The 17,608-nt window shown below is 41.2% G+C and overlaps 1 protein-coding gene across 1 annotated transcript in view; it reads left to right on the forward strand.

Moving 5' to 3' along the window:
- The window catches only part of Dscam4 (Down syndrome cell adhesion molecule 4), a 779,777-nt gene that overhangs the window by 308,566 nt on the left and 453,603 nt on the right, over positions 1 to 17,608 (forward strand). Inside the window, exon 4 of the mRNA XM_068227782.1 lies at positions 9,733 to 9,894. Coding sequence (XP_068083883.1) covers positions 9,733 to 9,894 — 162 coding nt within the window. The remainder of the gene's footprint in view (positions 1 to 9,732; positions 9,895 to 17,608) is intronic.

The raw sequence follows: 17,608 nt of genomic DNA on the forward strand, positions 1-17,608 counted from the left end.
TTAATTTGGAATTAAAGTGCGTGATAACTTAATTTGATCGATTAATAATATTCAAATGTAGATCGGTGTTAATAATCCGTACATGTTAATGAACGTGTGGTTTAAATTACGGTCCAATATTTTTTACGTATAAATGTCGCGTTTTAAAGTTGCGATTCATTAGCCGGAACATGTAGTGCTAATATTACGAGACCATGATTGTCAAAATTTGGTAAATATAATTTCAAGATGTTACGATTATTTGTGGAGAATGAACTAAGGCATAGATCCAAATGAAATAGAATATGTGAAAGAATTTGCAGTCAGATAATAAAAGGTCGTACGATGTCCGAAATGAATAAATAAGTCAGTTGATAATTCTGTGAGGAATAAATAAATGAATCGAGGAATATTGAGATAGAGAGGAAAATAAATTCCGTACGAGAGACACTTAGGATATTGATATGAGTGTAAAATGTACGGGCAGTGTCACAGAGAAATACTGAGTTACGCAGCGGGTAGAATTCGAACCCGTGACAGCATGTACGAAATAAATAGACTGCACAGTTATTTGTTGAGATACAACGGATCTAAGGATAATGAGAGTTCAGATTCCACAGAAATGGTCGTATATTGTATTCATTGTAATAACGAGTGTGAACAATCATGATGTCGTGATAATAATAATAATAAATATTGCAGATAAAGGATTGGACCGCCTTAATTAATTGAGCGTTGATAAGGATGTTAAACGGGAATCTAAATGATAATATGCAACCGATAATAATGACAATGTAAGGACGATGTTAAATCACCGCGGTCGGATTAATAATAATTGTCATAATAATAACTGTAATGATGTCGTTGGTTGATCAGTAAATGTTTGTAATTGCACCGATATCTTAATATATATGTTTTGGCGTAATTGACCGGTTCATTAATAATAATAACCTCTTAAGTGACGTGAATAGTAATAATATCTTGAGTCACCTATTCATTAATAATAATAATAATCACGAGGGGATATAATAATAATAACAGTAATAACCATTTGTGTTTGCATCCCGCATAATAATGATGATATTAATCAAACGTGACAGTGCCAGGAACCGTTGAATAATAATAATAATAATAATAATAATAATAATAATAATAATAATAATAATAATAATAATAATAATAATAATAATTTCGAGGATGATAATATCGTGAATTAAATTATTTGGTGACGATATCCCTCTATTCGTATGTTTGAACAATGAGAATGATAATATTAGAGTCTTTTGGTATCTTTTTTTTGTACGGTTTCATATGGGACGATGTGACAGTCATACTTGCGTGTTTGTTTACTTCGCTCGCGATGCGAGGGGGGTCACTGGCCACGGTATTTCCCACCGCTTCTCGTTATCTCATATGTGTCAGTAGTCTACTGAGGCTAACTGGTGACAATTCAGATCACATGTAAATAAAATGTAAATGCTAATTCATTGGTATGGCATCAGCTGGATATCGTAGGATAGGAACTGTCCGTGGAATCCAGTTTTCTCAATTCACGAGGAGCATTACCCAGTCCGAGTACCGGTCTCGGAAAAATGTATATAGCCGGAGTACATCATCTTAGTTAAATCGGGAAGCCGACCGTAACATGGGTTATGCTCGGGCTCCCGATAGAAGGAAGCTATATCCTTGAGTAACGGTTCGATTCAAATGGAATCGATCCGTAAATTATACCTCCAAAATGTCATTTTATTTCAGAAGCAACGCAGCAAGATATTGATACCACTTGCGGTATGGCAAGTGATTTATATATGTAACATGTGTGTAAATTCAAATATTGTTGCCACGTGTATCAAAGTTTTATACGTCAAATGGCGTAATAAACCGCTCCTTCTGGCAAATTATTTCAAAGGAAACCACTCTCATAATCTTTTTATTGTAGTTAGATGATGCCCTTTTTAAAGTAACAGTCACTTCCTAGTCCTATCATGGAGTCCTTAAATTCAAGTTACAATCGAGCCTTCCCCCTTTTAATTTTAAGTTGCTCCGTTCATCCCCGTGTTCTATTATGCCGTTATATTTATATTTGATGATTTAAATAATGAACCGACACCCCTGAGATAAATGCTAGTCTGGGACTCGGGAGGTGGACGGGTGCAATACATCGGAGGGTCGGGAGAACGGAGGGACATCGTCTGGCGGCTGAATAATGCGGAGATTTCCTCATAAAATTAGAGCACTCTATAAGATATATCATGGCCAATAATTGAGGATTATCGAGGAAGTTGTCCGGCACCATGGCTAAATGGTTAGCGTGCTGGTCTTTGGTTACAGGCGTCCCGAGTTCGATTCCCGGCAGGGTCGGAAATTTTAACCATAATTTGTTAATTTCGCTGGCACGGGGGCTGGGTGTATGTGTCATCTTCATCATTTCATCCCCATCATGACCCGCACGTCGCTTACAGGCGTCAGATCAAAAGACCTGCATCTGGCGAGCCGAACATGTCCTCGGACACTGCCGGCACTAAAAGCCATACGCCATTTTTTTTCTTTTACCGAGGAAGTTGTCTGAATGGTTCGTGTCGCGTAGCTGTGAGCGTGCATTCGGGAGATGTTGGGTTCGAACTCTACTATCGGCACACTTAAAATGGCTCTCCATGGTTTCCCATTTTCTCACCAGCAAATGCTGGCGTTATACAGTACATTAATCAAGACCACGGCCACTACCCTCCCAGCACTAGCTCTTTTCCATCCTTCCATCGCCGAAAACCCTCGATTTGTTAGTGCAACGTTAAACAAGTATCAAATAATAATAATAATAATAATAATAATAATAATAATAATAATAATAATAATAATAATAATAATAATAATAATACTAAGTTTTGCCCTACATTCAGAGCCGTACATACGGGCAGGCCAGATAGTGCTTTTTACACTTTGCCCTTCAGTTTGACTGGCAAGTGCTTATCACATAGAAATGAAAACCTACAACCTGGTTTCCAGTCAGCGACCGGGTCAGAAATGGAATGAATGAAGCCCCCATCTTGCGGCGAGGGTAGGAATTGTGCCGGATGCCGAGGCCTGTCGCACTCCTCTGGGGCAATGATTAATGACTGACAGATTAAATGATATTGGAGAGTGTTGTTGGAATGAAAGATGGCAGGGAAAATCGGAGTACCCGGAGAAAAACTTGTCCCCCTTCCGCTTTGTCCAGCACAAATCCCGCATGGAGTGACCGGAATTTGAACCACGGAACCTAGTGGTGAGAGGACGACGAGCTGCCACTTGAGCCACGGAGGCTCTTTATTACATAGAACATGGGTTATATTAAATAAGCGAGAAATTTAGAAACGAGAATTACACGTCTAAAGAGCCACATAGAACTGAGGCTCACTCAGTCTGAAACAGAAATGAGAACCTAGTTCATTCCTGTTGACATAGATGGCAAAGCATAAAATTAACCACTTTATCCCACTCGGTGTCCAGGTTACAAGAGGTGGAAGCCTTTACTTTCATCTCCTGCAAGGGCCTTCTTGGTCAGTATGGCGTATATTATGTTTATTACCTTCTCAGTAACATAAGTGTGTCTGCTACCGATGGGCATTAACACAGTTGAATGGACACGTTACTAACATCCGCACTTTCATCTACTGCACTAAAATAAGCGCATATTATTTTGCAACATTATCAGTTCTCTCGGTACTTCAGTTTCGTACAACCAAGTATTTCTTATCATTTTTAAAGTTGTTACGGGGTTACCCATGGAACAGAAAGAGGTTAAAGAAGGTGCCGGGGTGAATGGGTCTATCTACAATATCACAAAGAATTTAAAACTTGAACTGAAGGCTATATTTCTTTTAGAACTTCAACTTAACAATTTTTCATAACAATGAAACATCAGGTACAATGACAATTGCAGAAATTGGAAAATTCAAGATTCAGACCTTGACAATTCTGGGCTAAAAGCTCCTAGGTTACAATTCCAGAGATACCGGATCCAGTTTACAACTTTAATTCAAACAAAGAATCATTTACTCAAGGGCAGAAATTCCCTAATTCAAGAGCACTTGCTCCCACAATTCAATGTCAAGCCTTCCAGAGGCACCCTTCACAATTACAAAACTTTGAAAGAGCTAACAGGCTCTCCGTTTCTTCCAGCCTACTCGAGGCAACATCAAAATCTTACACTCTCTGCCCTTCCATGGCCCAACTTACAAATTGAAACAGGGGTATCTAGTACCCAACCTACAGGGCCTTTGTGAAAAAGAACAGGTTAAGTAAACGGCCCGAAACACAAACTGAATGGAGGCGAACATTGCGCTCCAGATAATGAAATATAAAATCCTACAGGGCTCTTGGCCAGTGAAACTGGGGCTATTCCCACACTACTGAGGTGGCTCGAATGGAAATTACTTTAACACACTGCAGGAAGAGAACAGTTACGGAAACGAAGTCACCTCAAACCAAGATGAAGGGGAGCTCGAGAGGGTAAATTACTCTCTATCCCCGACTTACAATTAAAGATTTTATGAAATGTTTACATTAGCTGAAAGAAAGTTACATTTTAGAAAAGTATGGTTACATAATTAAAGAGTCGGATCTTCCCCTCGAATAAAGCTGCGGAGGTAGCAGGAAAGAATGAAGTTATGTGGCCATTACCTTATAGATGTTCTGCAGAGCGAAGAAAGAGGCGGCCTCACCTCCTGCCTAACACGCGCACACTTATCAAGACGGTGATCAATTGGCAAGGAAACGTGAAAATCCGCAGTTTATAAACCCTCAGGGAAGGTTCGAGAGCATTCAAGACTAATCAGTACGCAGCCACTTAATTTTTATTGGCAGATTCAAAGTGAACAAGAAATGCGGGATTGGTTAAAAATTAATTACAATAATTCGTGATTGGCTAGATTCAAAACTGGCGGAAAGAAAAGGAAGTATTGCCAACCCAAAAATAAATTAACATAGATCATAGGAACATAGACCTAGGAATGTGAAACTTCTTTAAGTTTTAAGTTCTTTCACCTTGCACCAGGGTGAATGATCATAGTTTTTTGGTAGTGTCATCTGTGAAAAAATATCGAAACTTCTTGATGTATAGCAAAACAAAACAAGGAGAAATTCAGTTAGTTTAGGAAACTTCACAACAAAACAATTACTTAATATTTCAGTGGTGACATCTTCTGATTGAAGTTCCAAGTAGTTCCAGTTTCACCTTTTGACCGAGTGAGGAGTTCATTAAGGCGCTTATTTTAAATGAGCGTGTTGAGATGTATCTCCCGGTACAAATGTTATCAGGAACAAACGAACTCGTGGCTCAGAATCTCATTAGGGATTGTGGCTTGAAGCCCACTAAGGGCCTTAGCTTGACAAACCGGCTGCTGTCCAGCCACATGGTTTGAAGATACTGGGGCGCCATTTCCGTGACCGGTTTCACTGCCTGTTATATGAGCCAGCCCGGGTTCGATTCCCGGCTGGGTCGGGGATTTTAACCTTCATTGGTTAATTTCAATGACCCGGAGGCTGGGTGTTTGTGCTGTCCCCAACATCCCTGCAACTCACACACCACACATAACACTAACCTCCACCACAATAACACGCAGTTACCTACACATGGCAGATGCCGCCCACCCTCATCGGAGGGTCTGCCTTACAAGGGCTGCACTCGGCTAGAAATAGCCACACGAAATTAATATGAGCCAGCTCCTCACTTGGTCTCACGAAGCTGAGTGGGTCCCGTTTCAGCCCTCGGTCCAGAAATAATATCCTTGCAATGGCCCCGAAGCTCCTGGTAAGAGGCAAGCACGCTACCTCTACAACATGGGGGTTGGTTTCGACTCTACCCAAACACATAACTTCTGAGAAATTCACGAACACATTCCCACTAAAACATTCACAATTTCTTGTTGTGTAAAAGATTTTGTTCCATATATATATTAACTTATGCTCGACGATGCCGAAATATGAATATTATATGCCGGAAAACTGAATCTTAATGAGGGCCGATGACCTTCGATGTTAGGCCCTTTTAAGCAACAAGCATCATCATCATCATCATCATCGAATCTTAATGAGGTTCATTATAGTTCAAGTTTCATTATGATACAGGTTCTCCACCAATCAGAGTTCAGATTTTCATTATAATACAGATTCTCCATCAATCAGAGTTCAGATTTTCATTATGTTACAACTGTTTGACCAGTTAGGTAAGGATAATATCTGACCTGCGCTCAACGCACTAGCTTCGCACTTCTTTGCAAAATCAAACATGTCGGACACACATATTAACAACAATGCACTTTCTACTTCCAATATTCCAAACCAAACCACACATTCCCGCAAATTCATTTCACCAACTATACAATAAACAATTGGTATTTGAAATAAAGCTAGCTTTGAAAGTATATGACATTGTCAAGGTCTCTGATCCACTCACGGAAAATGAATAACCCAGCGCATGTGCTCTGCGCTCTGATCAGTAAACTCAACTGTCAAGCCACATCTTGACAGAAATTTATGAATATTTAAAAAATAGAGTTATAATTATCGTCGAGCATAACAGTCGTATGCAACTCGCCTATAATGGTAATTAAGTTTTATAATTTCCATACGAATGTCTCAATTATTGACGTTATAGGCTTGTTGCTTAAAGTACTATTAACACTCAAGTTCTCATTTTACATTCATGAACAGATTGTTGTTTACCAAGTTCAGACCTTAAAAGTCCGTATTCTATTTCCTATTGATTTTCTTTGGTACTTACTTGAGTGACAGTTTTCACAATAGCGACTTGCATGCCTTTGTATCACGAATACTTTGTCCGGAAATCGAACACATAAGTTTATCTCTCCTTTCAAACCTGAAAGGAGGCACTTTTGTTAGAAGACACTGCACTCACTTTAAGCAGTTCTATTCTTACTATTTGAACACTTGGAAAACTACGTAGTCCTTTTGAAGTTAATGTCAGAACACTATGTAAGGCGATGGCTATTCTCAAATAACCGTAAATTTTATAAACACACGTTTAGAGTTATATACTCAAAATACTTTCTGTACTCATAAACAGGATAATGCAGCTGAAAGTTTATAATAGACTTTGTGACGCTGCTAGGGGTCTTAAGCACTCGACCGACGTTTCAGAGCATTCGTTCAGTACATTAACCTTCATTTCCTGAGAATTTCCAGAACGGTGAGACGAGAAATACCTACCTTATATTTGGGAATTAGCTTTTTCTTTTTAAGGCAATATACCACTTGAAATGCGACGGAAAAAATACTATACATGTTGCATTATTTCGATCACTTGTTTATGTAATTAGAATTCTGATACTTTATATAGAATATTTACTCGTCAATTTTGTTCGGAATTACAGATTTGCAGTTCTTAGAATACGAATATACCATTAGGCTCTTTGAAATCTAGGCTAATAGAAGATTGGAGAAACGGATGCATATTGTAGTTGGTTAGACACTTGCCCCATGTACTCAAGGTCGACGGATTGAATCGGTGTACAGTTGGTTGGTATTTAAAAAAAAACCATGGCGCAACAGCCCCGAAGGGCCACGGCCTACAAAGCGACCGCTGCTCAGCCCCAATGCCTGCAGATTACGAGGTGTCGTGTGGTCAGCAAGACAGATCCCATCGGCCGTTATTCTTGGCTTTCTAGACCAGGGCCGCCATCTCACCGTCAGATAGCTCCTCAATTGTAATCACGTATGCTGAGTGGACCTCGAACCAGCCACCATATGCAGGCAAAAATTCCTGACCTGGCCCGAGATTGAGACAGGCATGCTACCCCTACACCGCGGGGTCGGTTGGTTTGTTATTTAATGGTGCCTAAATACCAGAGACCCTTGTCACTGGATTTACTGGCACGTTAAGGAACCCATTTTCAGGACAGAAGATCTGTACTTTCACATTGAGTTTACTTGAATGTATTTTGAACATAAGAACCTGCTAGAAATTTAGTATCGAAGAAACTCTTATTTAATGCTAGCAATTATAACCGTCGTTATAATTTCAACTGTGTCTAATTACACTTTTGTTGACCATTTACTGATTGAGAGTGTGTATATAATATCAGAATACAGAGATTTCAATAGCAACACTATGACAAATTCTTGGAAATGTAGGTTAACTTTTGCATGAAGTGTGACTAAACTGAACAGATAGCGGCAAACTTCCAATACCACTCAGAAAAATAACGGAAGAGCTATTAGAAGTAGCATTAAGCAAAAGGAGGCGGCCAGTAAATATATGAATCAACTTAATAAGCAAAAATATCCAATAACGCAAAATGGCCGTAATTATTTCATCAGGTATGCTCAGCTAGATGCCACCGTATGGGTTGAACATTAGAACGACAAACAGTTAAATCGGACCCACAGGAAGACGTATCTGCCGATTCCAATTTCTTCCTGACCTCCCCAGAACACGCCGTCTAGCACTAAGACACGACGTTTCGCTATTTACCGGATGAAAATATAAACAGAAAATATGGGAAATACCGTAATTCACATCTTTTTGGTTTGAAGACGATATTGGCAATTTATTGTTCTCTTTGTGTCCAGGCCTTCCTCACTAACTCACTCCCCTTGAATATGAATTTCAAAATGATTAACTAAGGTTGTAATTACAGTAACCCTTAAATTAATTATCAAGTTTCATGATCTTCCACACAGAGATTTTCGGTGATGATTTAGAAAAATACTAGGCCCTACATTGTTTATTTTAATGTGTTAGGAGAACTTCGACTCTATGGACTTATATCCATAACGGTAGTATTGTAGAACTGTCCGCTTTTCATTCTCATGGTTGAGTGATGAGTACACTGAAATAATATTTAATGTCTCCTGTTTTGAGCCGCAGATTTGTCATTAAAATTCATCTTGTAGCCGTTGTTCATTATGAGAGTGGTCAATAGTTAAATCAAGACAATTTAACTTCAAATTGCTTTCAGTTTCAAGTGTAAACTTTAAGAAGGAGTAAAAGGAATTTAGTAACTGAAGTAGTTTGTCTAGTTGACGGCTGGTACATTTACAGGCTTCGTAGGCTGAGTACGACTTTGAAAAAAGTTGAAACTTAAATACCTGAATTCGATTAATTTGTGGTAAAAGCTACATCTGACACTTATCATAGTATAATTTGTGAGGCTGGAACGATTATCCATGCGCTGATGCAATAGTCTAGCTCATCGACTTCCAGTCTAAGAATTTCTAGTTTGAATACCTGTGACTTTGGGAGAGAATTTTGACCAGAACTCACGCGTAGTGTATCCGGCTTCAAACCTTAGGCCACGACCGAAGTTGAACCGGGTGTTCCACGACCCCTTACAAACATGGGAAAGTGTTTTGGAGAAAAGAATATACTAATCGGCATGTGATAAGATTTTAGGTCACTTGTTAAACTAAATAAATTGTAATGTTTAGTGATCTTAACTCCTTAATTACAGATTATGTTTCTGAATCAGCTATGTCACATTTAACAACTTGGTTTAATATCAATCGCTTTTGAGAGGTTTCGATATCACAATATTTACCACAGAAACCAAGTACCAAGTCTACCCCATTAATCCAACTAAGTAAATTGAGAAAGCACCGTTTAAAATAAAATATGTTTACAGTTTAGTGAGAATATTACAAAATGTAGCAAGTGATGTTTGGGAGAACAGATTAATGTTGAATATCTCTGTAGAGTAGCAACATGACTGTGTACCGATATATATTTTAACTCCTCGGCATGTTGTGTGTTCACAGTTGTGAAGCAGAAGTACGAAATCCAGGTGTACGATGAATACGTCATCAGTGGAAACACAGCCGTCCTCCGCTGTCAAGTTCCCAGTTACGTCGCCGAATACGTCATGGTGACGTCGTGGATCCAGGATGGCACCGTCAACATTTACCCTAACACGGATACCAGTAAGTAGCAAACTTCTCTATGGTGTTATAACATATTCTCCCGTGGACCCATACACTAAGACTGTGAGGAGGACAGTTCGTGACCTGATCCTGCGATTTTGGCAACTGTCCCCGGTGTAGTTTGCCTTCACTTATGGAAAGCGATGTCTTCGTCAGATATTGGAAAAATGGTGTAACGGCACGTAAAATGTTGTATTGTTTTATGCATTAAATATCTAACGATAGCCTTTCATTTTGTACCATATCAGATTTATATATTTATCTTTTATGAGGCCCAATTCTACGTATGGGGAGCCGGCATATTGTTTAGAGTGCAATATGTCTTCTGAGTAGACTTTTAGTAGTTCTTGATGGTACCTTTGCACCTGTCTCTTCGCACAGCCGGGTTGAGTGGCTCAGACGTTTGAGGCGCTGGCAGTTTCGATCCTGGCTCAGTCCGGTGGTATTTGAAGGTGCTGAAGTACGTCAGCCTCGTGTCGGTAGATTTACTGGCACGTAAAAGAACTCCTACGGGATTAAATTCTGGCACCTCGGCGTCTCCGAGAACCTTAAAAGTAGTAAGTGGGACGTGAAGCATATAACATCAATGTCCCTTCGCACAGGATAGAGTAGTGGAGGTCAGCCCGTAAGGTCACAGGGTCACGTGTCCCCCTAATAAACATCAGTATATTTTAATTTTGATTTCTTAATATATTATGGACAGGAAACAGCTTTTTAATTCCATAAAGAATGTGATTAGTACTTGTAAACTGCAAAATCTGGCTTCAGGATAGAGCGTAAAATCGCATATATCAGCTCCCGGGCACAACCCCCCCATGTGACCATAGAGCAAACTTAAAGTACTATACACCGTCTCAAAATGTTGCCGTTGGCTATGCTTCTTGGAGAAGAGACGTGATGTAACTAGAGACCCTCGGTCACATGCTAACCGTGACCAAGAACGGTAGCAGGTAATTCTGTGGAAGAAAAGAAAGCTACACAATTCACTCCCTAGTATTTACGAATTGTTGAATATCATTCTATAACCATACGGAGAAGGTACTAGCATAAGGCCCATACGAAGGAAATAACCAGACTGAATGACTTGGCCGTGCGGTTAGGGTCGCCCAGCTGTGAGTTTTCATTTGTGAGACAGTGGGTTTGAACCCCACTGTCGGCAGCCTTTAAGATGTTTTTTCGTGGTTTCCAACTTTCATACCAGTCAAATGCTAGGGTTGTACCTTAATTAAGGGGGACCTACACATTTGAACAGAAAAAATGAGGTATATTAAAAAAGTCTGCAGCAATGAAAACGAATACTAAAAGGAAACTTACTACGACAAATATATTATTCCTTAATAATATGCCTACATATTTGTAAATTATATAATTAATTATTCAAAATGGCGGTGTATCATGGCCTCTATTTTGCCATTTCTCTGATAATTTCTAAATACATGAATATTTTTCTATGATTGGTACTCGTGGCACAATACCTGCTTTGTTCGTAGAATTCTGGAACAAATTCGACCTGCCTATGAACAGCATTGAAAGAATAGTTACCACCACTATACGTGGATCTCTACACATCCTGAAATCTCACCTGTTCGGACCTCCATAATATAAAAAATCCGTATTACCGCTATATTTCTATACGATAATCTTACTATATATAAAAATGGATGTATGTGTGTAAATGACACATCTCCTCCTAAACCACTGGAGCAATTTCAATCAAATTTTGAACACATATTATTTGCTATCCGGAGACGAGCACTGTGGGGGTAAGCCACCTCTAGCCCCCTTAGGGGTGGGGGGATAGGGGGTTAGGTAAAAAAATAATTGAAAATAGTGTCGAATCCATAGTTTTTGGGGTCGTTGAGGTGAATAGTGACACTCCCGATTTTTTAAAAGTCACAATCCTGCTCCCGTTTGGGTGGGGGCGAGGGGGAACTGATGATGAATGTATGTGTGAAAATGACACATCTCTTCCTAAACCACTGGAGCAATTTCATCAAAATTTGAACACATATTATTTGCTATCTGGAGACGAGCACTGTGGGGGTAAACCACCACTACCCCCCTTAGGGGTGGGGGGTTAGGGGGGTCAGGTAAAAACATAATCGAAAATAGTGTCGAATCCATAGTTTTTGAGGTCGCTGAGGTGAATAGTGACACTTCCGATTTTTGAAAAGTCAAAATTCTGCTCCCATTTGGGTGGAGGGCAAGGGGGGACTGATGATGAATGTATGTGTGTAAATGACACATCTCCTCCTAAACCACTGGAGCAATTTCAATCACGTTTTGAACACATATTATTTTCTATCTGGAGACGAGCACTGTGGGGGTAAGCCACAACCACCCCCCTTAGGGGTGGGGGTTAGGGGGTTCAGGTAAAACATAATCGAAAATAGAGTCGAATCCATAGTTTTTGGGGTCACTGAGGTGAATAGTGACACTCCCGATTTTTTAAAAGTCAAATTTCTAATCGCATTTGGATGGGGGGCCAGCGGGGGACTGATGATGGACGTATGTGTGCAAAATGACACACCTCCTAAACCACTGGAAAAATTTCAATCAAATTTTGAAACTTATTCTTTGCTATCTCGAGACGAGCACTGTGGGGGTAAGTCCCAATAGCCCCTTACGGGTGGGGGTGAGGGGTCAGGTAAAAAAATAATCGAAAATAGTGTCGAATCCATAGTTTTTCGGGTCGCTTACGTGATTAGTGGCACTCCCGATTTTTTAAAAGTCAAATTTCTGTTCCCATTTGGGTGGGGGGCGAGGGGGAATTGATATATAAAATTAAACGAAAATAATGTCGAGGTGAATTGTACACTCAAGATTTTTAGTATCAGGAGACAAACCACGTGGGGATAAGACAGCCCAGGAAACCTTAGGGCTGGGGGGACAAGGGGGTCAGATATAGAAATTAACGAAAATAGTGTCGAATCCATACTTTTCGGGGTCGCTGAGATGAATAGTGACACTCCGGGTTTTTTAAAGTCCAAGTTCATCCCCTTTTGGGGTGGGGGTGAGGGGGGATGTATAAAAATAAACGAAAATAGTATCGAATACATAGTTTTCGGGGTCGCCGAGGTGAATTGTACACTACGGATTTTTAGTATCAGGAGATAAATCACGTGGGGGTAAGACAGCACAGGAACCCTTACGGGCGGTGTGTGCGTGGGGTCAGATATACAAATTAACAAAAATAGTGTCGAATCCATACTTTTCGGGGTCGCTGGGATGAATAGTGACACTCTGGACTTTTTTTAAGTCCAAGTTCAGTCCCCTTTCGGGTGGGGGCGAGCGGGGAGTAATATATAAAATTAAAGGAAAATAGTGTCGAATACATAGTTTTCGGGGTCGCCGAGGTGAATTGTACAGTCCGGATTTTTAATATCAGGAGACAAACCACGTGGGGGTAAGATAGCCCAGGAAACCTTAGGGGCGGAGGACAAGGGGGCACAGATACAAAAATCATCAAAAGTAGTGTTGAACCTATACTTTTCGTGGTCGCTAGGATGAATAGTCACACTCCGGAATTTTTTTACGTCCAAAGTCAGCCCCCTTCGTGGTAAGGGGCGATGGGAGAGTGATATATAAAAATAATCGAAATGAGTGTCGAATCCATAGTTGTCGGGGCCGCTGCGATGAATAGTGAGAATCCGGATATTTTATAAGTCTAAGTTCATCCTCCTTTGGGGTGGGAGGCGAGGAGGGAGTGATATATAAAATTAATCGAAAATAGTGTCGAACACATAGTTTTCGGGGTCGGCGAGGTGAATTGTACGCTTCGGATTTTTAGTATCAGGAGACAAACCACGTGGGGGTAGGACACCTCAGGAATGCTTAGGGGCCGGGGTGGGCGAGGGGGTGAGACATATATATCTTCGAAAGTAGTGCCGAATCAGTAACTTTCGGGCTCGCTGAAATGAATAGCAACAATCCGGAAGTTTTTAATGTCCAAGTTTGGCCCTCTTCGTTGGGGACGGGGGGGGGGGATTGATATATAGAAATAATAGAAAATACTGTCGAATACGTAGTCTTCGGGGTCGCTGAGATGAATTCTACACTCCGGATTTTTAGTATCAGGAGACAAACCACATGGGGGTAAGACAGCCCAGGAAACCTTTGGGGCGGGGTGCGAGGGGCTGAGATGTACAAATCATCGAATGTAGTGTCGAATTCATATTTTTGGGGGTCGCTGAGATGAATAATGGCACTCCGGAATTTTTTAAAGTTCAGTCTCCTTCGTAGTGGGTGGCAATGGGAGAGTGATATACAAAAACAAACGAAAATAATGTTGAATCCATAGTTGTCGGGTTCGCTGAGATGAATTGTGAGACCCCGGAGGGTGAGAAATGGTGAAAAAATAAATTGTCAAAAATGCCCAAGGTAATAGACGTGTGTATGTTCCAGTATGACTTTCAAGTATGACATACTGCCTGGAAAATATACTGTGGGAGTAAGACGCCCCTAGAACCACTTCGGAAGCGGGTGAAATATATAATCCATATTAATAAATAGAAGTCAGTATACTGTAGTATATATATAAATTAAGGCATAAAAATGATAACAGACGTGAATTAATGAGACCATTCTAGGCATCCTAGAACCTTAAAACTTGGTACCAGACAACCTGATGACTTCAGAATCCCTAGAAAAATCCAAAATTCTCAAAATTCTCTGAGAAGGACACGTTGGGAGTTTCAAATCTGCATAAGAACACAGTCGGTGATATTTATCCTGAACGATAACCTATAGGTTTTAATTGGCTTAAAAGTTTCCTGAAAGTCCTAATTACTAACCCCCTCCCCCATATCAAGATGGCAGCACAATCTCCCAGACGAGTTAGAAAATAGACATTTGGCAAAATTATAGCTTTTTTGTCTGTAACCGATGGAAAATTTACGAGATGTTTAAAAAATAATTTTTTTACCCCCAAAACATATCGAAATATGAGGCAATTTTAAGGACGGTGCAGACCTTCATTTCGAGGTATTTGGTGGCTAAACGGTAGGTCGTATCACAAAACGGATGGCACAATCTCCGTTCAATTTGAAGTGATATACAACTTTGGTTCTACGACTTTGTGTCGTATCTCTACCCCTTATGTTAAATTTGACTCTATTTCTGGATTTACCTAAATTTTGCACTTTGTACACGTATAAATTGATGGTTTGATTCACTTATAGGAAAGATAGGATCATCAAATTCTACATGAATATTGGCCCATCCAGCCAAATTCTATATTTGAAGTTGTCGCATAAGTATCTGAAAAGTAATTTACTGTGTGAAAACCTTACACAAATTGCACCCTATTCAACGTTTCTAAAGTAATCTTGACTTTAAATAGATGAGATACGAGGAAATATAATAGAGCCAGCCATTTAGATAGCTAAATGAGGCCAGAATCGTCTTTTTATACCATCCGTTTTTTCAATATGAATGCACCGTTTAGTAGCAGTTATTCTGTAAATGAAGGTTAACATGCATATACTTCCGTATGTCGATCTACATTTATTAATTTAAGTCGATTTGTAGCGTTCTAGAAAGGGGTGTGTCTTACATTGTAATTAATACTTTACAAATCAATAATAACTCTCAGCAGGAGGGCGTCTGCTGTTGTAATCAGTACTCCCCACATCGACTTTAACTAGCAATAGGAATAGGGAAGGGTAGTTCTCCAACGCCTGTGTACCACTGTAATGTATAATTCCCTTCTTGATTTGACTAGCAGAAGGCAAGGGAGCGTGGATTTTTTTTAAAACAATTTTACCTGATTCTCTCTATCATTAGGTGTAGGTGCCCTCGATTATATACAAATTTACCCATCAAAATGTGACTGACGTTACGCATAGTGAATTGCGGCAGACAATTGGACCTGTCGTTATCATCACAACTCTGCAACTCGCACTTTACATTGGAAACAACGTCTGCGGTCCTCCCTATGCATTTTCTCGGATAACGCCAAGAGACGTGCAATTAAAGAAGTTAAGAAGTTTTATTCACTTCATGTACAGCAATTTACTTCGATATCCGTATACATTGTAGAATACCGTAGCGAAGCATGGGTACATTTGCTAGTAAATAATAATAATAATAATCGTATGGCCTCAGCTACCGTGTGCAGACATTTCAATTTGATGCCATCTGGCTGTCTGCTTGTCAATTTCGACGTTCCGTTTTACTCTAGGCCCACTAAATGGCAGTCCGAGTAAACCGAAACTCTCTTGGGCGTCTATGGCTGAGATTTAATGAATTTTGTCGAGTAAACACCAAATGTGTCACCAGAGATCTTGTACATGCCGACATAGTACGACATGGAGTGTCGAATGGACTCTTTTCCGCCCTTCAAAAATCCGACTACCTCTGCCGGGTTTGGACCCGCTATCTTGGGATCCGGAGGTCGACACTGATCCACAGATAAAACATTATCTATCGTGATATGCTTTACTTTGTCCATTGTGGCAACCCGTAATTGCGGGAAGTCGTTGATTTCGTTGATTTGTTCAATAAATACACTGACTGACAGAGCAAATGCAACACCAAGAAGGAGTGGTCAGAACTTTATGCCAATTGCAGGGTAGACTGACGTCACTGAGGTATGCTCATGATGTGAAATGCGCCGCTGTGCTGCGCACGTAGCGAACAATAAATGGGACACGGCGTTGGCGAATGGCCCACTTCGTACCGTGATTTCTCAGCCGACAGTCATTGTAGAACGTGTTGTCGTGTGCCACAGGACACGTGTATAGCTAAGAATGCCAGGCCGCCGTCAACGGAGGCATTTCCAGCAGACAGACGACTTTACGAGGGGTATGGTGATCGGGCTGAGAAGGGCAGGTTGGTCGCTTCGTCAAATCGCAGCCGATACCCATAGGGATGTGTCCACGGTGCAGCGCCTGTCGCGAAGATGGTTGGCGCAGGGACATGTGGCACGTGCGAGGGGTCCAGGCGCAGCCCGAGTGACGTCAGCTCGCGAGGATCGGCGCATCCGCCGCCAAGCGGTGGCAGCCCCGCACGCCACGTCAACCGCCATTCTTCAGCATGTGCAAGACACCCTGGCTGTTCCAATATCGACCAGAACAATTTCCCGTCGATTGGTTGAAGGAGGCCTGCACTCCCGGCGTCCGCTCAGAAGACTACCATTGACTCCACAGCATAGACGTGCACGCCTGGCATGGTGCCGGGCTAGAGCGACTTGGATGAGGGAATGGCGGAACGTCGTGTTCTCCGATGAGTCACGCTTCTGTTCTGTCAGTGATAGTCACCGCAGACGAGTGTGGCGTCGGCGTGGAGAAAGGTCAAATCCGGCAGTAACTGTGGAGCGCCCTACCGCTAGACAACGCGGCATCATGGTTTGGGGCGCTATTGCGTATGATTCCACGTCACATCTAGTGCGTATTCAAGGCACGTTAAATGCCCACCGCTACGTGCAGCATGTGCTGCGGCCGGGGGGCACTCCCGTACCTTCAGGGGCTGCCCAATGCTCTGTTTCAGCAGGATAATGCCCGCCCACACACTGCTCGCATCTCCCAACAGGCTCTACGAGGTGTACAGATGCTTCCGTGGCCAGCGTACTCTCCGGATCTCTCACCAATCGAACACGTGTGGGATCTCATTGGACGCCGTTTGCAAACTCTGCCCCAGCCTCGTACGGACGACCAACTGTGGCAAATGGTTGACAGAGAATGGAGAACCATCCCTCAGGACACCATCCGCACTC

This window comes from Anabrus simplex, chromosome 5 (genome assembly GCF_040414725.1).
Source record: "Anabrus simplex isolate iqAnaSimp1 chromosome 5, ASM4041472v1, whole genome shotgun sequence".
Taxonomy (NCBI): domain Eukaryota; kingdom Metazoa; phylum Arthropoda; class Insecta; order Orthoptera; family Tettigoniidae; genus Anabrus; species Anabrus simplex.